Raw genomic sequence first — 19850 nt, 5'->3', positions numbered from 1 at the left:
GGCTGGCCAGCAGCATGGCTCAGTCCCGGCTTGTGCCGGGTACAGGACCTACCCCCACTTCATCTATTAGGAGGCAGGCGGGCAGGCAGCCTGGCTCAGTTGCAGTTTGTGCCGGGTGCAGGAGCTCACATCCCACCCCCAGACGGGCTGCTGCAGTGCGGGGTGGGAAGCAGCCAGACCCTGAGGGGAGCTAGTTTTTAAACTGCCTCCCCTTGTGGACCAGCTCCCACCTGGCACCCTGCACTGCTGCCTCTGGTAGAGAGGAAGCAGCATGGGGTTGGCAAGGGCCTCCCCGGGAGTGGGGCTGGAGCACACTGGCTGCTGGCCCCACTCCCGGGGACTACAGAATAGTCGACTACCCAATAAGAATTCATGAGGTTACTCAACTATTCAATTAACATCCCTAGGCAGGAGTGCATGCTGGGCTGGGCATGCTGGGCTGGGCATGTGGGGGCTGCTGACAGACTGACAAGTGATTTAGCAGCTGAGGGACAAACCCAGTGCGGGTCACCCTATGACCTGGGGCATGAGGGGGCGCCACTTCGCCCTCTTTCATGTGCCTTGAAGAAATTGCAAAACAAGAGAGGAAGTAAAGTAAAGCTTCTTGTGTAAGGCCCCTTGTCTCTAATCTCCACACTGCAGTTCTGTCACAAGAGGAGCATGTCCCAATTTCTCGCTTTGAGCCTTCCCTGCAAGAGCAGGACCTGCATGCAGCTACCCCAAGCACAGATGCTATTTCTCCTCCGACAAAGGGGAGGCAGGACCCCAAAGGTCTTTGCCAGAAATTAAAGACACAGCTCAACACCTCAGCACTGTCCCTCACACATGGCAAGCTGCCTGCCCCTCCCTACAGTGACCCATTTTCTCAGCCAGGCAGGATGGGAGGTGAGCGTGCTCCCCTTTGCTCTGTCAGCAGACAGAGGCCACGAGCCAGTGTTCCCACCCTCGTGCAATAGGACACGTGGGGACTGTGTCCTTCACACAAGCAGGGGGGAACCTGGGCAGTCTTTCAAAGCTTGTAGAACTAGTGCAGCCCAGGGAGCAAGCCAGCCTTACACTGAGGTGGCCTTGTGGGGTGCGAAGGCGGCCATGTTGATGTGAGGAGGGGGAGGTCATGTTGCGCAGAGGTGGGGGTGGTGATGGCAGCAGGTGTGTTGAGTGAGGAGGGAGCTATGCCGGGACATGAGTCAGGGCTCTGGCTTGTGTCACCACACATTATTGGGGGTGAGTCATTCAGTGATCTCTGTTTAACACCCACAAAGTTCAGCCTCCAGCCTCAGAGAAGTTTGTGGCCAGCTCCCCTGGAGGGGCAAGAAGAGGCTCAGTGTGGCTGGTCTGCTGAACACAGACCAAGGGCTGAATGCATGGACATGGGCCTGGCAGGGAATAGGTCAGGACTCCATGCTAGGGAAGGTTTGAGTTCCATCAGGAATCAGGACCTCTCTGTGTTAGGCGCTGTACACACCCATAACAGACAATAACCTCGGCGAGCTTAGGCTGTCTGAGCACTTGTAGGGTGGGCCCTGAAATGACACGTGCTCCCCCCAGCGTAGTTGTCACCCGGGTCCTGTCTCCTGTCCTGGTGTTTTTCACAAGTGAGTTTGTTTTTCTGGGTCTGGAGTGAACACCACTCCCCAGCGCTGGGCCCTCCCTGACTTGGTCCCATTTGCCCCTCTGAAGTTCATAGGGGGTTAGTTCTGCGGTGGCGAGGGATGGACAGTGCATGCTGCACCCAAAACTATGGCTCAGGGCTCCAATGTAATACAGTATCTGGATAGCACCCCCATGTCTCCCTCGCCCTCCCTCATGCAGGTTCTTGCAGTACCTCTCCGTGGCCCTTTGGGTCTGCCTGGCAATATTGCCACAGCTCCCTGTGGGCACCCCGCCATTTCCCTCCATGCCCAGCCTCACCTGTGCTCCCTGGTTCCAAGGTCAGTTCCTGAGGTGACGTGTGGCCCTGTATTGGGCTGGACCCCAGCTCGATCCCATCCCTGGACAGCCGGTGCTGAGGTTCCTTCTGGGCACCATGCAGTTCTTGCTCTCGCTGGGCACTTGCAGCATTTCAGACTTGCTCTGTGAGCAAAGTGCCAAGGAGAGGGAGGGCTGGGGTGGAGAGAGGCGGGGACAAGCACCCAAGACAGAGTGCTAACTCCCTCCTTCTATTCAGCTCACCGGCTCAATGGGCAGTCCCAAGAACACCGCTTCCCCACGCCTGCCCAGCTGAGGGGCACAGACCCAGCCACCGGGCACTCAGCCTCCGGCAGAATCCCTGATCTGCAGACTCATTGCTCCCTGCTTATTCACTCCCCTCGCCCATCCTCTGCTCCTTTTAAGACACTGTCTTCACTTCCTCTTGGCTTGCCCAACACTTGCTGGTCTTTTGTAGATTCACACACTGTGATACACTCACAGATTAGACTGGAGAAGGGCTATAGGGGCTGAGAAGCGGCAGGGGAAATGGGTTGCCTGGTTCTGTTGCCTACCTGAAAAGAAATTGCACTTCACAGGAGAACAGTGAGAAACTTGCAGGGGGAAGTGGGGAGCACAGACACCACTGGTGAGCTCTGATCTCCCAGCACCGGTAAGTGAGCTGCTGCCGCCATCCCCTCTTTGCAGCTTCCGACTCCCTTTGCCAGAACTGCTTTCTCCCAGCCCCAGAAAGGGCCCCACTGGATTCCTGCTGGGGTGAGCTAGGGCTGAAGGTTCCTCCTGCCAGAGCAGAATCAGAACCCCTGCTTTGCTCCTCTTTGTTGTGGGACCCCAGGAGACAGGTTTTACTAATGACACTTTGCACAGACCCGCACGCTTGACACCTGCCCTACAAAGGCCCAGCCTACATTTGTGGTGAACGATAGCACCCCCAGGTCTGGGTGCACAACTCCATGCACCCGCTGCAGCCCCCGACCCCTCCTTGCTGTCGGCCTGGCCAGCCCATTGCCAGAAGCCTGGTCTAACAGGAGATCAAATAGCAAATGTTGCATCATTTGGGGAAATTGCACTTGATAAGAGGTTCCCATTTGTGGGACAAAGCTTGCCAGCTGCTTTGCTGCGCTTGCCCTGTGCCACATTCCTACCCACCGCTGTACTATACCCCTACACCTGCTACTCAGCACAGCTGCCCTACACCACTGCCTTTGTCCAGACACCTCCATATGTGTTGACCCTAGCATGCGCTCGCATGCCCCATCTGCAGCACAACTGCAAGCCAGGTGAGAAATGAGCAGATGCAAGGTGTGGGTCACACTTCTCACCTGGAGCAGTGGGTGACACGTTGGTGCGCCCTATGGGCTGCAGCTTTCCAGGGTCCTGGGCACCCCCGAAGCCATCAGCGTCTGCCCCAGAGCCAGGGAAGGTTGGACCTGAGTGCAAACAGCAGGAAGGGAGCCAATGGCAGAAAGGGAGCCGTGGCACATTCTGCTTGGCAGCTATTTCCTCAGCCTGTGAGTGCACCGGGGCAGTGGGGATTTTCCCGAGTGCATCACTGGAACCGTGGCACTAGTGGTGAATCAGTCCCAGCAAGCCCAGACAAGTGCAGAGCTGGGCAGGGCACCAAGGGCCAAGCCAGCATGTCCCCCAGAATTTTTGTATTGGCCGTGTCAGTGTATAGGAGCCATATGCACCCTCTGAGCAACCCCTGCTGTTCAGAGCAATCAGCCCAGTAGCGCTGGTGCTAACAGCCCCCAGCACCCCCAGCAGTGGGTGTTTCAGTGCAGTGGAGGGTGTGTAGCTGCTGCACTCCCACTTGCTGGGCCATTGACAGGTTCAAGTTAGGGCAGCCCTTCACCCCTGTGCTAACCTGTGCTGGGAGCTGTTACAGGGTTTTCTCCTCCTCCATGGTCCTTGTACTAAGCTCAGCTCAGCGGACCTGCAAGCCCCTCTGACTTACCCCTGCCTGGCAGCAGAACATGCCTGGGGGTGGCGGGGGGGGGGGGGGGGGGGAGGGGAAGGAGAATTACTCCTGATTCACACCAGTGCCAATGAGCCCCAGCCTCAGTTATTCTCCGGACAAAGGCTAGTGCTGCCACCTACAGGCCAGCCTGAGGAATGTGCCTTATAATGGGTATGGAGGGGGGTGGAGACCGCACTATAGCCAGCCACACTGTGGTTGTGTCTACACTGGCATGAATTTCTGGAACTGCTTAAAACGGAATACTATTCCGTTTTCAGTTTTTCTGGAAAAGGAGCGTCTACATTGGCAGGCTGCTTTTCCGGAAAAACCCTTTTTCTGGAAAAGCGTCTGTGGTCAATGTAGACACGCTTTTCCGGAAAAGACTACTGGGCTGTCTACACTGGCCCTTTTCCGGAACAGTGTTCCGGAATAAGGACTTATGCCCGAGCGGGAGCAGAATAGTTTTTCCGGAATAGCGGCTAATTTTGTACAGTAGAGCGTCGTTGCTTTTCCGGAAATTCAAGGGCCAGTGTAGACAGCTCACAGCTTATTCCGGAAAAGCGGCTGATTTTCCGGAATAAGTGGCCCAGTGTAGACACAGCCTGTATGTTTCAGGGGTGGACAGGCTGACACAAGCACCCAACTAATATAGCAGTGAGTAGGGGCTTGACTAGCTGCTCAAAGGAAACCCAAATATTTGTTCACTGTCCTCCCTGAACCACCGTGTTAAATAACATACAGCAGCTTGTGTGACTTAGGCCCATCGATATGTGTGGGTTGGGCACAGCGCGGCAGCTCAAATATTAAGCAACAGATTGATCCATGCAAGGAAGCAGAAAGAACCTGCTGGGACAGGTTCATTGCAGATGGAACCAGACTGAAAATTCACTGCGGCGGGGGGGGGGGGGGGGGGGGGGAGGTATATTTGGGGGATGGGAGAGATCTACACTTGCATGTGCACATACATGCACACACACCCAAACTCCTCTGGGTGGCTGAGAGATTCACAGGCACCTTTCTTCACCATGCCTGGAGGGGAGCAACAGCACTTAGGAGAGGTCTGGGTGCTGCTGCTCAGCCTTGAGAGGCATCGGCAGAGCTCTGTGGGAAGGCCAGGCCTGGCAGGGAGCCTGGGCAGGGCTGAGATAGCTGTGCTGCTCTAGTTATCTAGCAGGAAAAGCATAGACCATCCTTGCCCACACCAGCACTAGCCCCTTCTCCCTGCCTCAAGCACCAACTTCATCCTCTCACTACAGATTCAGAGAAACCAGAAAGTGGACTCGATGAGGAGCTTCCTCCCAGCTTTGTGGTTTTATTGTTAATGAAACAGAAAGTGCATTTCACAAGAAACCAGCAACATGGAGCCTATAAAAACTCCATGTGGAAACTGGAGCTCAACACAGTGGAATTGTAGGCACATGACAGGCGGATGGGCTGCTCTGCAAACACCTTGCTGCCATCTAAGGAGATCGGGCAGTCTTCAGCTCCTACAAAGGCACCAGGTTGGACCGGGAGAAACTGTTGCCCATACCTAAGTGCATTAGACTAGAGTGTTCTCCCTCCTGACACATTTGGAGGCCCCCTGCTGTTGTCTGCTGTGGGATGTTCAGTTCAGAGCCTAGAGAAATCAAGCCCATGTGACCAAAGCACAATGCACAGCTAGCGCTCCACACTCTTTGGGCAGAGACTGGGAGAGGTGCCCAGCCAGCTCAAGCTGTGGAGTCCCTACACACATCAGCTATATCAGACTCAACAAGAAAAAGCTCCAGTGCGATGTGGCCACATGGACTGTTGCTCTCATCTCCCCTGGCTCCGAATGTATCATGCCTCCACGCTGGGGGTAAGTGGAGCAGGACTACATTCAGATTCATGCGCATCAGAGGAGAAGCCAGGCCCTTTCTGTGACTCAAAGAGGGAAGGAAGAAAAGGATGAGTTTCTATTAGTGCTGGAATCTCGGTAGCAGCAGGGTCTCCTCTGTTATGTTCTGGCTCCTCTGAATTCCATGTAATCAGTGTTCCCTGTAAGCAGTGTGCTTGTGCAGCCACTCAGGAGAGATTCAAACACCACCCAGCTGATTAGCAGGGCACCCACAGCTCGGTTGTTGTTTCCATTGGTGGTGCACATTTGCACATACCTCAGGGTACATAGAAAAATTATTCCACACATGGATGGAAAAAATCTGCACATGAATGGAAAAGATTAGAGGGAACATTTCCAGTCACTCCTCCTGGAACCTATCTAGACAGTTTGGGGTTGTGGCCAGTTTCACCACAAGGCTAAATGGTCTCTGCAGAGCTTCAGACAGATATACAACCCAGGGCATTTCTGCAGCCACTGCCATAGGAAGGCACCAGAAGGCCAGTGAAGGTTGCAAAGGCAGGCAGCAAGGGGGACATTTCCAATCCAAAGGCTTAGCCCAGTGACCCTAGATCTTGGCCCTGTGTCATACCCAGGGACAGAACATCTTCCGCAGCTCACCACCCACTGCACCAGGCAGCTGCCCAGAGGAGATTAGGACAGAGGCGCCCGAATGCCAGATTCACCGTGGATTTGGTTTCACACTGGGGTCCGGCTGCAGGCTCCCACTGTTGCTCTCGTGGAGCGTGGTTTGGATGAGCTTCCTGTGCGTGGGACTCAGCACTCCAGCTTCCAGCAGGTCCTGGTCAGTGATATTTCTGGACAAAGGAGAAAAGAGAAGGAGAGCAACTGAGGGAGAAGCCAGCAATGCAGCACGAGGCAGGGAGGACTATAGGACTCCAGAGGTCAACCACACATGGCCAGTGGACATGGAAAGACCGTGGGACTCCAGAGGTCATCTCCCACTAGTCTCTGCCCTGTGCTCTGCCGGGAACCCTCAACTCTCATCCTGCCACACGCTAAACTCCTAGCTTTTGCCCTGGGGGATGTGAGCTGTTCTGTCATACTCTAGTAAGGCACAATGGCACACCTGAGCCTACACACCCTCACACGCCACTCTCCTTATGATACCTGAAGAACTTCAGTCATCCCAGCCATTTTCATACAGCCCCTCCTCATACTGTTCCAGGCCCACATGCCAATGCTCTGGGAGTGATCACCGTTGCCGCAGGGCCACTAGGAAAGAAGAACCAGGATATGGCCCAAGAGCATCACACCAGGGGACTGCAAAGTGACAACACTAGCCCCAGCACTGTTTGTTTCCTGAATCCGGTCTTGTGCTATCGCTGCTAATTCCCTCCTCACAGATCTGCTGAGGTGTCTTCCTTGTGAAGCATCCTGCCCTGGGCCTTTCCTGAGCCAGGGAAAGGGAAGTGATGGGAGACCCCAAGCTCACTGGTGCTTGGTCACATTTACACACAGGTCTCCAGTGATTTGTGAACGAGCACCCTCCCTATGCCTGGAGCGCCTTCCAGGCCCAGCGCGAAGCCCTCGCCAGGCATGGCATATCTTGTCTTTGTGCCTCATGTCTCCCTGGAATAGGAGCCAGCTGGTGCTTTCCAGAGCGGGCTGCCCAGGACATACCTCTTTGGCACGGCTGAGTCGGGGAGTGTCCCGCTGGGACCTTGCTCCCTCCCAGCAGCTCTGAGGTGGTGGCACCAGCGCACTGCGGGTGTGGCGCAGCAGGTTCTTCCGTCCTTCCTGCTGGCTGGGGCTCAGGCAGCTTCCTGTCTTGGGGGACTCTGTGTCCACATCACTGAGGCACCAAGCCATTTGAAGGGCTGTGAGGGAACAGTCACTGGCCATCTGCTGGTCTCTTGCCAGAATGGCTGACTTGGGCCTCCTGTGCCTTCCAATCTGGGAGGGGCTGAGCTGGTGCCCATAGGAGGTGGTCTCGGGCACAGAGAAATGGGGGCTTCTCTGTGGCTGTTCCTGGGAGGAGGAGCAGGCTTGTACTCCTGTCAGGCTCTGGAGCCTGCGGCATGGATCGCGGCCCAGGGGCCTGTCTGCCTGCGTGTCACTGGCCGGACTGTAGGGAGGCTCGGACAGGCTAGAACACTGCATCCAGGCATTGGGGACCCCCTCAAATATGAAATAGGCTGGATTGGTGTAACTGCTGGCTGCTTCTGGGAGGCTGAGGGGCCGGCTCCTGAAACACACATCAGCCGAGTCAGTGGTTTTGCCCAGACAGACAGCTCCAACAGACAGATAATCCCAGTACCCTGGGACAAACCCAACCTCAGTTCCTGGCAGAGACAGACAGACAGACATCCCAATACCACGACAGACTACCATGGCACTATGTGACAGATGGACCAACAATCCTAGGTGACAGACAGACAGACAAGCACCTGCTTCATCCACTCAGAGTGCACCCTGGTTCAGAAACCAAACCAAGCTCAGTGGTTTGAGCATTGGCCTGCTAAACCCAGGGATGGGAGTTCAATCCTTGTGGAGGCGATTTAGGGATTTGGGGCAAAAAATTGTCAGGGATGGTACTTGGTTCTGCTGTGAAGGCAGGGGACTGGACTTGATGACCTTTCAAGGTCCCTTTCAGCTGTAGGAGATAGGCAATCTCCATTAATTTAAACTCCCATTATGAGCCGTGGACTGGCAGCACCAAGCATCCTAGCAGGTTATTGGCCAAGGTATGGCATGCTGGCAGTTACCTGACAGCGCGCAGAGCTGGCTTGGAGAGGGTCGGGGAGTCGGACTCTGTCTCTTCAGTCTCAAAGCTGATCCACTCTGCACAGAACAAAGACTGTCAAGTTTCATGGGAATGCAGCACAAGAAGGTGTTTCTGCTGAACTGTCTGCCCAGATGGGGAGGACTCCCAGCTACTCCACTGGGAGCACTAAAATGGGAGGGTTGCAGGGGAGCTCCACCTATTCCAGGCCTGGGGCTTCTCCTGGTGCCTCATGGGGCAGGAGAGATGGCTGCAGGGGAGCTCCTACATACTCGGGTTTTCCCCATTCCCCAGGTGGCAGGGAACTGAAGCCCTTATCTCTGAAGCAGTGGGAGCAGTTCAGTGGCCTGGCTGTAATACCATAGAGCCTCTCGCGGGTGCTGCGCCTGTCCTTGGGGACTCGAACCTTCATCCAGCCACGCATGGAGCCTGTTTCTTCACCCCGGTGGAAGAGGAAAGTCTCGAACTGTTGGGGCAGGCTGCCAATCATAGATCTCATGGCAATGCAGCACTCACCTACCCAGAAACACAGCATCACCACAGGCACCACCCCCCCCCCCCCTCGACAGCAGCTAGCATCACCCTCCGCCCAGTCACACATTCCCATAGAAAAAGCACTAGGAGCCGGGATGGGCAGATGCCACATGGAGCATGGAGCTGCTCATATGAACAGAGCTAGTGTCCATGGGGGTAGCCTGTCCTGTCAAAACTCAAAACTCCAGATATGCTCTTGATTTCCCAGGGGTTTAGAGAAACCATTTTCTCCTGGGGGAGATGGAGTCAGTCTCCAAGCTCACCGTGCTCACTATAGCATGTCTTCAGTGAAGCACTGACTGCCCCTTCCTGGGCCGGGCTTGGCAATCAGGGCACTGCACTAGCTACAGGCTCCCAGGCCCTCTCCATGGATGCCAGGGGCAACAGCAGCTGAAGGACAGTCTCAGGCATTGCTGAGGATACCTGGCTGCTGCCCCTGGTCTTCAGGCAGGGGCAGGTGAAGCCACAGTGGGACCTAGACCCTTCACTAATGTGGGTGCTCACCCAGATCCCACTGGTCCCCTGCTCTGGGCCACTCCAGGAGACAGCCCAGTAGGAGTCACCTTAGCCCATCCTGGCCACACCCTACCACTCCTCCCTCCTAGAGGAGGGGCTGGGCACACACCATATGACTCGCAGCTGTCCGTGCCCTTGATGCTCAGGAGCAGGTGCTGGTCCAGCAGGTACTCCAGGTCCGACAAGATCGGGATCAGCTGCACAGGGAGAGACAACTCTCAGAAGGCTGCAAACTGCTAATCCAGTCATGCAGCCATGGGGCCTGAGCACTGAGCTCTGGTACAGAGACATCACAGTGACCCTGCTGGCCTGTCGTGCAAGAGAAAAGGCCCAAGGGCTCACCACTGGGTTCACTTTGTGTACAACAGAACATGCTCAGGTCAGCCAGGGAAAGAGAGCACCCAGAAGAGGGGGCAGAGGCTGCCACTTCTTATAGTCTGCTCATGTCCTTCTCATTCGCCTCCCCTTGTTGTGCCAGCCTCTGCCCAGGCACACGTCTGCCAGTCTGCATGCACCCTCCCCACACGGTGCTTACCACTGGGAGCTGTTTCGCTGACCAGCTGAGTTTGAGGAAGCCTGGGATGTCGCTGCTTTGAGAACTGTTCTCCCCACTCCGCTGAGACTCTGGCAAGAAATTCAGAGAATTACAAGAGCAAAGCTGTGTCCTGCTGCCAGCCTACCCACCCCCCTCTCCACCTGGGTACATGTCTCCCCTCTCGCCCTGCCATCTCCAACCTCTCCTAGGCACCGATCACATTGCCACGGGGTGAGGGGGACTCAACCCAGGACAACTCCCAGTTGTTTGCCATTGAGATAGCACTGCCAGTCCATTGCCCACAGAAAAAGAATCTCACGACACTGAACAGACTGCACGGAGATCCTGTCACCCACAGCTGAAATGCAGCCACCCCTGAGGTGAGATGTGGCAGCTGTGATTCCCCATCTTCTTTTGGGTCAGGACCCCATAGTAACAGTTACACCACCATGGACATTTCAGGTGTAAACAGCTGAAACCATGGAATTTACCAATTTTCAAATCCTATGGCCAGGTCGGTCCATTATGGTAGGGCCCTAGCAAGGAGCACAAAAGGCCAGAAGCGTGGCTTGGAGAACGGCACCGCCTGCAGCACAGCACCCGGGGCACTGACTGTCAGTGCTGAGTGTGGGGACAGCACCCCCTGTGAGGAGCCCCCTGCAGCACAGTGCCCCCTCGCACCGCACTGGGGCGCCGGAGAGCAGCCGGCAGAGACTCCAAGGGCGCGCTCACCTTCCAGGCAGTAGGAGTGGAACTCAATGTAGCACTTGCTGCGGCTGGCTGTTTTCACAATCACCTCGATGCTGTCCCACTCGATGCAGGCCAGGGACTCGGGGCTGGAGCCAGGAGCTGGCAGACAGAGAATGGCCAATCAGTGTATGCTGAAGGGGCCCCGCTCTGCCCCCAGATCTGACCCCTCAGATGGGCTGTTCCCTTGAGGACCAGGGCAGGATTTGGTTGCCATGAACCTGGAGGGTGGCAGATTGCTACTGCTTCAAAGGCAACAGGGAGGGATCAGTCCTAGCTCAGCTCTGTCTGCAGGCTCAGCAAAATGAGCTTCCTGACTCCTGCTCCCCAGGCCAAGATTAACCTGTCCATCTCCCCACTAACAATGCTAACCAGCCCTGCTGGCTGGTGCCCTGGGGTGACTGGTGTTGGCTCCGACGATACTGCAGTGATGGCAGAACCTATTCAGGACATGTGGGGACTGCAGCACTCCTGCTCTAAATCTACCAGGGGAACAGGCTCTCCCTACCCTGTGCAGCGGGCATGGGGGGACTTACCCTTCCTAGACACAAACTGAGACGTCACTCCCACCTCAAACGTGGCAAAGACGGGCGAATGGTCACTGGTCACAATGTCATCTGTGCAGCCTGAAATGTGGAAAAGGGAGTCACGTCACTGCTGCAGAAACCCCTGTTCCATGCACCTGTTCCAGGTTGGGCGCTGGAGGCGTCAGGCTAATGGCCTGTGGGCTCCCAGGCAGCTCCCCAGGGCTCTCACTCACCATATGAGTTGCAGAGCACGTGGGTCTCAGGCCGTGACTTCCACAGGATGCGATCGCACCACGAGGGAGCATTGATTCTCACCTGCAACCAAGAGCAAAGAAGCTGCAGGTGCATGGCTGGGCCTGGTTCGAGCTACTTGCATTTCCCTGCAACCTCCCATAGCTCCAGTGTGTCTCCCTTCAGCAGGTGGCAGGTATCATAGTCTGAGGGAGGCAGAGCCCGCACTCTGCCCCCAGGCTCTCTCCTGCAGTGCCCAGTGCTTTGCCCTGGCCCGGGCTGGCTGGGGCTGGGGCTGTGGCTGGCCAGCATGCCTCCCACAGGGACTCAGGGCAGCTGGTGCAAAGCCGTGCTGCCCAGCCACCTGCCGCCATGGGGGGGGGGACATGGGAGGGGTGCTCTGGACTCCTGTGAGGAAGGGGCCACAAGGGGGTGAGGCTGGGGGCCACCAGTTGCCCTAACCTGCCCAGGGAGACTGCTATCCAGTTCATTCCCAGGGGCATGGTAAGGCCATCCCAGTCTCTCTGGCAGTGTGGGGGCCCCGTGTGACAGCACAGATCATAGCGTGAGGCAGTGTGGGCTGAGCACGCGGCTGGGAGCCCTAACCCCCGACCTACCACGGCCTCACTCTGGTCTTCCTTGGTCCCTCTATTTCTTCATGGCCACAGGCAGCCAGCACAAGGCTCAAAACAGGGGTGGCTCAAAGCCACTGTGTCTACATCCCTGCCCTGAGTGCAGAAATGAGCCTGCTGGCCCAGCCCTATTCCCTCTCCTGGTCAGGTAGGGCCAGTCCCACATGGGAGCCCTGCCCAAATCCCAGCCCCTTCCCGACAGGCCCAGGCACTCACCCCTGTGGTTTTGAACTTCTGCCAGACATAGGTGTCCCGGGAGCCTCGCTCAAATCGGTATGTAGGGGGGAAGGAGATGTCGCCCTCACCTGGAAGTGGAGCAAACAGGAAGTGAGACCGCACTGGACACCGACAGCCCAGGGCAGGAAGTCACTGTCTGCAGAGCCCATGGCAGGGTCAGAAACCCACTGCAAGACCTCCCCCACCCCCGACGCACACAAGTCTAGCAGTGCTCCTCAGCCCTGAACATCATCCCTGCTCTAGCTCTGCCAAAGCAACTTCCACCCTGGCCTGTAGCCCCTCTGCTATCCAGCCCTGGTCCCTCCTCAGCACCATGAACTGTGCACAAACATCCCCTGAGGGCCCAGCCAAGCCCTCTACCTCACTGGTCTCACTACCTGAGGCCGGGTTTCTCTGGTGCACATCGAGATTTCTGGCATGTTTAGACACTTTGCAGCAAAGCCCTGGCTGGCAGGAGACACTAGATTGCTTGTCTAGGGTAGGTAGGCCTCTGGCATTTGTGTATGGCAGGGGGGCGGTGAAGCTCTTGGCCCCAGGCTATTATCTGTATCATGGCAGGTTAAACCCCAAACACAGGGCAAAGCCCCAGCCTGGCAGAGCCTGGCTGTGCTGGATGTGCTGCTGGGGGAGACCTGGAGGGTCCTGTCTCTCTTGTATTTTGGCAGCAATTGTAGAGCGTGTCCTGCCTTAAAGCACTGTTGAACTGTGAGTACAGGAGGTGACCGGGAGGGCATGGTCCACGTAGACCTTGCTGGGGGCGAGGCAGCAGACAGGCAGGCACTGCTCTGGGAGGGCAATGTGAGCTCCCCATCTGTCCCCACTGCACTCACGAAATCTCAGGAACACCTTGTTCTTCTCCCGCTCCAGGTTGAGCTGGTCCACAGCCAGCAGCGCCTCAAACTCCTTTTTGTTCACATGAGCTAAGATGTCCTGAGAGGGAAGAGGAGAGCGTCTGTAAGTGCCAGGGCTTGCAGGGCTTTCCTGTACCCTTGCCTCAGCATGGGATCCCACGATAGGAATCCACAAAGTAGACAAGCAGCTGCATGTTCACAGTCCCCTGCCTGTCTTTGGGGCCAGGCTGGGACGAGGGACTGAGCATTCCATCCAGGTGGTCCATTCTCAAGAGGAAACATGTGGAGCATGAGCCAAGGCATAGCTGGGACCAGTGTCCTACCTGGACCTCCATATCAAGGCGGTAGTTCAGGTCTCCAAACCAGAAGATATGGGTGAAGCGCAGTGTGAGGTCGAAGCTGCTGAGTCTCTTGTCACCCAGGAGCAGAGAGCGCAGAATATCACTATAGTTCTGATTCCGCCTGCATGGCACGAGGATGACACAAAGCAGAGCAAATCAGGGACCCCATGACCCTGAAAATCCTCAGGGTTCCTACCTGCCTCCACAGACACACCTGAGACCAGCCCACCCTGATCCTTCCCTGCCCCCACAAGGCCCCCTCCTCCTGTCCTCACCCATTCCTCACCCCCACCTTCAATTAGACAGTGATGATAGTGATTCTAACCTCAGTCCCCTCAAGCCAACACCTTGGCCTCTCCCTATCCCCGCAGTAGGCCGGGTAGTGTCCCAGCCCTGCACACATCCACCCCAGCCAGCTGGAAGAGCATGAGTGAGCATGTCCAACCTGGAAGGGAAGCTGAGATGAAAACTGACTGTGGCTGCAGCAAAGGAAGGGCCAGGAAGAGGCTAATGATGGAGCAATGCACTTGCCATGGGGCAGCTGAGCTGGCATTCTCGGCCCCTGAGGAAGCAGCCCCCCAATCACCTGTGTGTCTTCTCACTCCCCGAGGCCAGGTGGCAGTTCACAAACCCAAACGACGTCCCATTGAAAAGGAAGGAGACACCCACAGCTCCTTTGTTACCTGAGGAAACATACCAGGCCCAGTCAGCCCTCAGCCCTTCATGTTCCCCTTGCCAGGGGATCCTCACAGAGCCTGTCTCTTATAGCAGGACTTGCTCCCCAATAGGACCTGAGATCTTCTCAGTTCTTGCTATGACCCCCAGACACTCCCCTCTGTCCACAGAGTGATCCCCAGCTCCCTTCTCCCCGACTTCAGATACAGGCCCCAAAATACTCCCCAGATATGGCCCCGGACCTCATCCTCCTTCCCACCCTGCCATGACTCTTAGAGCATCTCCCTGCCCTGGTGCTGTCCTCTCCTCCCACACCAGCCCCAGGAACACTGCCCTTCCCCTTCTGCTGCACCTAGTGTGTTTGCGATTCCTGTTTTCACACTCGACGTGTTCACATGGCTGATCCGGTGTTCATGCTCTGGCTTCACTAGCACCACAATCTTGATGTTCCAGAGGCACTGTAAGGCAACCTGCAATGAGATTGGGAAGAGCGTGAGACCATCCTAAGCAAGAGTAGGGGAATGAGAGCGTACTGTGCCCTTCTGGCAATCACCTTACAATAGGCAACCCACCAGCAGCTGGGCAAGGCATCCCTGCAGCCTTGTATCCAAACACCCCCTTAATGAGTCCAGGATCATGTTTGGATGTGCCGCATTTCTGTGTCTGGCCTAAGGATGTAAAAGACTAGTCGACTATCTGATAAGCATTTGCTTATCAGATAGTATTTTGACTAGTCAACTAGTCAGTATCCTGTCCCCCTCCCCCTTGCTGCCTCTATAAGATAGAGGCAGCAAAGTGTGTGGGGGGGAAGGGGTATTTTAAAGTGGCAGGGCTGCATAGCGGTGCTGCCACTTTGAAACTCCCAGACCACTTTTCAAAGGGGCAGCTGCTGCATAGCTGATCTGTGGATCAGCTGTGCAGCAGCTACCCCTTTGAAACTGCCACCTTCTCCCATTTTAAAGGGACAGTGAAGCCTGGGGTCAGCTGGTGACTCCCCAGCTGACCCTGAGCTCCTAGAAGAATGCAGTGTAGAATGGAGCCCAGAGTCAGTGGGGGGACTGTGAGTCCCCTGCTGACCCCAGTCTCCATGGATTTGAAATGCACAAAAGCCCCTGCTGGGGACTCTTGTGCATTTCAAGGCAGATACCCGCATGCAGCCCAGACAGTTCCACATTCCTTCGTTGAAATGTATCCTGGGGCTCTTGTACATTTAAAGGAAGAATGCAGAAATGCTTGTCGACTAGTCAATTAACCGCATTTTAACATCCTTAGTCCGGCCTGGACCAGACTCCATTTGCTCACTCCTGGGCTGTGGGCAAGGCCTTCCTGAGCTCTGGCTGTGGGGAGATTGCTCAGGCCTGTTTCCCAGTTCTCTGGGTGTGACCATGACTGTCAGTGCCACAAGGCCTTGTCTGCAGAGGCCACAGCCTGGAAAATGGCACCCTAACGATGAGAGAATGCATCCTGCCTAGGCAGGCATTAAGGAGGATGGCTCAGAGAGAATTCAATTCAGTGGGAGAAATTACACTCCTGATGGGGAGAGAGGGACAGAGAAGAGAGCACAGATGAGAGGACGATCTCAGCTTCCCCATCTCCCACTGGAGACATCTGTGAGTCCCTGAACTGTTCTCCAGCCCTTCATCCAACAGGTGGCAAGGGGGGTGGTGAAGAAAGCAGAAAGGTGAGGTCAAACATGCCACCCAAATGTCTGAGCACCAGATCCCAACAACAGGCTCCATTGGGGAGGTCATCTTTCCTGCTTGTCAATGGCTCTAGTGGTATGGTGAGTCCCTCTGGCTTTATCTCAAGTAGTTGGTTATGGGTGTAACAGCCCCAGGACAGTATGGACAGGTCTACACAGCAGGGCTAAAACCGAAATAAGCTATACAACTTGAGCTATGTGAACTCAAGTCTGAGCTAGAGCACTCTTCCTCCAACTTCCCTCACTCCTCGTAAAATGAGAGCTACAGGAGTCAGAGTAAGAAGTCCTCCAGCTCGACATTATTTTGACATTATGTTGAAATAACTGCTTGCAGTGTAGACACGGACTATGTTATTTCAGAATAACGGAATAATGCTGCTGTGTAGACATAGCCTCTGTGGCTGAGAGATCTACTTCTAATAACAATTATGTGAAGGTAAGGCTTTCCAATAGGCTTCAACTGAGTCAGGGCTGGAAGGCACTGCTTCTTACAAAGCCAGAGAGGATAGGTAAGGTAAGAGGAGCCGAAAGGGACAAAGGAGACTAGAGGACATGGGCACCGTCCCTCCTTCAGCATTGGGTGAATGGGGTGACCTAGTGCCATACCACTCGGAAATCTACGGACATCAAGGTCTTCAGAGAGGCTCGCAAGAACTCCACCCATTCGCGGTCCCCCAGAGAGTTTTCCTGGGTGCCAATAACATAGATGTCATGTGGGATGCAGGCTGTAGTCTCATCCTGAGTCCGTCCCAACCCCCTTGATGTCAGCCATGAAGCCATGGACCTAGGCGGTGGAGCACTACCTGAGGGGAAAGGAGAGATGGGATCAGATTGCTACATTTCACTGCCTCCCCATTCCTGCACCAACCCAAACACATTGGTTGAATATCATGGAAGCCCATGAACTGGAATCCGACTGGATGAAGCGGGATTTGGTTACCTCTTATTCAGTGCCAGGGGGGTCAAAAGATCTGCTGTCAAGGATGGAAAATACCATGACAGCTTTTGAGTTCAGCCAAGAGACAGCTTGTTTCTGAGGTTCGCTGCTATGTCCCACCACCACTGACCAGCAGCAGCTCAGTAAAAACACAAAGTGTGGCACATACATCATGGTATTGACCCAGCATAATCCAGGCAAGTCCAACTAAGGCCTGAGGGGGCAAGGGCTTCATCAACCTCCTCACCCCACCAGGACTCAAGAAGGATCTCAGAACTCCTGGGCATAGCTCCCTTTGGGAATCTGCAGGGATTTCAATTGCAGAACTAAGCCGGCATTCACGTGTGGTTACACAGGAGGTGCCTGAGATGCCCCTACTCCTTACCCATGTTCCACGTCCCAATGTACACAGAAATGAGGTCTGGCTCATCCAGGTTGGAATGCTGGATCTTCATGAGCTGCAGTAATTGGCAAAAGGCCTCTCGTTTCTGCAAGAGAAGAACACAACTGTCTGCTTGGTTCCTGATACACATGGCAGAGTTCACGGGAACATGGTGCCCAAGCTGAGCCCCGGGCCTGTCCCTACTGAGCTGCAGACTGGTGGTGGCCAATGGTAACTACCAGTCTTCAGTGTAGGGCTCATCTGTTTCACTCCAGTGCAGTGAGGGACAACGTAGGCTAGTGAGTGGGCCGCATTAGTGGCCCTCCTTCATCTCAGCAGGCCACAGGGTTGTTGTAATCAAGACAGTCTCCCGGGATAGGGTAGTTCTGCTAACTGCGCTGGTGTACCTAGAATTTGCGGGGTGTTGCGATTGACCCATAGCAGCACTTTGACTGCCTGCAGAGGGGGTGCGTGGCTCTCCAGTCAATGTTGTGTGCAATCAGCCTGCACCTCACTTCACATGCCCATGCTTTAGGTGTGTGTCACTTTAGCAATATTGGTAGGAAAAAAAACAACATGGATAGACACAAGGACAAATGGATATAAGCTGGCTAGTAGGAAGTTTAGACTTAAGATTAGACGAAGGTTTCTAACCATTAGAGGAGTGAGGTTCTGGAACGGCCTTCCAAGGGAAGTAGTAGGGGCAAAAGATCTAGCTGGCTTCAAGATTAAACTAGATGGGTTTATGAAGGGGATGGTTTGATGAGATAACATGATCTTGGTAACTAATTGACCATTCATTATCAGTGGGAAATAGGTCAATGGAGGGATGATAGGAGTTACTATAGAGAACTTTCTGGGTGTCTGGCTGATGAGTCTTGCCCACATGCTCAGGGTTTAGCTGATCGCCATATTTGGGGTCGGGAAGGAATTTTCCTCCAGGGTAGATTGGCAGAGGCCCTGGAGGTTTTTCGCCTTCCTCTGTAGCATGGGGTACAGATCACAGCTAGAGGATTCTCTGCATCTTGGGGTCTTCAAAGTATTTGAAGGCTTCAATATCTGAGATATAGGTGAGTGGATTATTCTGAGAGGGGTGGGTGAGATTCTGTGGCCTGCACTGTGCAGGGGTCAGACTAGATGATCATAATGGTCCCTTCTGACCTTAAAGTCTATGAGTCTATGAGAAACCAAAAGAATCTGGCAAACCTGCATGTGGGAAACAGGGAATAAGATGTCTTGTGGGCCACACACAGAACCCGGATGGGCTGTATGACTCCAGGCTGCAGGTTGCCCACCACTGCTCCAGAGCAACCTTAAAGCCTCAGGGTATGTCTACACTATCCCCCTAGTTCGAACTAGGGGGGTAATGTATGCATACCGAACTTGCTAATGAAGCCCGGGATTTGAATTTCCCGGGCTTCATTAGCATAAAGCCAGCGCCGCCATTTTTAAAAGCCGGCTAGTGCGAACCCCGTGCCGCGCGGCTACACGCGGCACGGACTAGATAGTTCGGATTAGGCTTCCTAATCCGAACTATCTGTACGCCTCGTTCCACGTACAGATAGTTCGGATTAGAAGCCTAATCCGAACTATCTAGTCCGTGCCACGTGTAGCCGCGCGGCACGGGGTTCGCACTAGCCGGCTTTTAAAAATGGCGGCGCCGGCTTTATGCTAATGAAGCCCGGGAAATTCAAATCCCGGGCTTCATTAGCAAGTTCGGTATGCATACATTACCCCCCTAGTTCGAACTAGGGGGGTAGTGTAGACATACCCTCAGAGTGGTGGGAAATCCTGCTTTTAGCTGTAACCTGTGTCTAGCCAATGAATGTAACCGTCTCACAACCCATTTCCTAGGAGAAGAGCACAGGAGGCAGCGCCCTCAGCACCACAGTCAAGATCACGTGGGCATCATGGAAAGGGCAATGAGAATAAAACTTGACAATGGCTGGGCTACTGGTCAGGTGAGATCATTACCAGCCAGGCCAACCAGTTTCCTAGTGCTCATGTATCTGTCTGTCCTGTCATCTTTCATGTTGACTTAATGTGAGCTCTTTGGCACAGGAACTTCTCATGGTGGGTTGTACAGAGCATAGTACTGTGGGATTCGGGCCTACAATAATAATAAACCTTAGACCCCAAATCTAGAGGCTTCTGCCAAATAAGGAGTAATGGGAGAGGAGGCCCCTCCTGAAGCAGAAAGCAATGGTGCACACTGCAGTCTGACAGGAACAGCTGAGTTGAAGGCTGATGATTCTCTCCCTTCAGTGCATCTCCCAGCAGAATATCTAGGTGCTACATGCAAATGCCACGGTCATCAGCCCCTTGCAAACATGTCAAGGAAAACAAGCGGATCAGGGTTCAGGATTCAGGCCCCTCTCTACTGGGTATCGATAAGCTCAGAGGCAGCTCTGTCGTCTCACGCCTGATGAGCTGCGAAGCAGTGGCGCTGCAAAGGTCTCACACACCAGCAGAGGGCAGAGCTGAGCAGCCACATGCGCACCCAGTACAGC

General features: G+C 54.8%; 1 protein-coding gene across 1 annotated transcript in view; it reads right to left on the bottom strand.

The window, feature by feature from the left end:
- Window positions 1-19850, bottom strand: part of LOC102448772 (phosphatidylinositol 3,4,5-trisphosphate 5-phosphatase 2-like) — a 60413-nt gene that overhangs the window by 19173 nt on the left and 21390 nt on the right. Inside the window, 19 exon segments of the mRNA XM_075940798.1 lie at window positions 6434-6565; window positions 6879-6891; window positions 6894-6938; window positions 6941-6983; window positions 7392-7956; window positions 8477-8552; window positions 8854-9009; window positions 9653-9740; window positions 10079-10167; window positions 10811-10927; window positions 11362-11451; window positions 11586-11667; window positions 12432-12520; window positions 13283-13382; window positions 13627-13765; window positions 14231-14327; window positions 14672-14789; window positions 16628-16824; window positions 17344-17446. Of these exon segments, the coding sequence (XP_075796913.1) occupies window positions 6434-6565; window positions 6879-6891; window positions 6894-6938; window positions 6941-6983; window positions 7392-7956; window positions 8477-8552; window positions 8854-9009; window positions 9653-9740; window positions 10079-10167; window positions 10811-10927; window positions 11362-11451; window positions 11586-11667; window positions 12432-12520; window positions 13283-13382; window positions 13627-13765; window positions 14231-14327; window positions 14672-14789; window positions 16628-16824; window positions 17344-17446 (2339 nt within the window).

The sequence above is a fragment of the Pelodiscus sinensis genome, chromosome 13, assembly GCF_049634645.1.
Source record: "Pelodiscus sinensis isolate JC-2024 chromosome 13, ASM4963464v1, whole genome shotgun sequence".
Taxonomy (NCBI): Eukaryota; Metazoa; Chordata; order Testudines; family Trionychidae; genus Pelodiscus; species Pelodiscus sinensis.
This window is presented reverse-complemented; position numbering and strand designations above follow the sequence as displayed.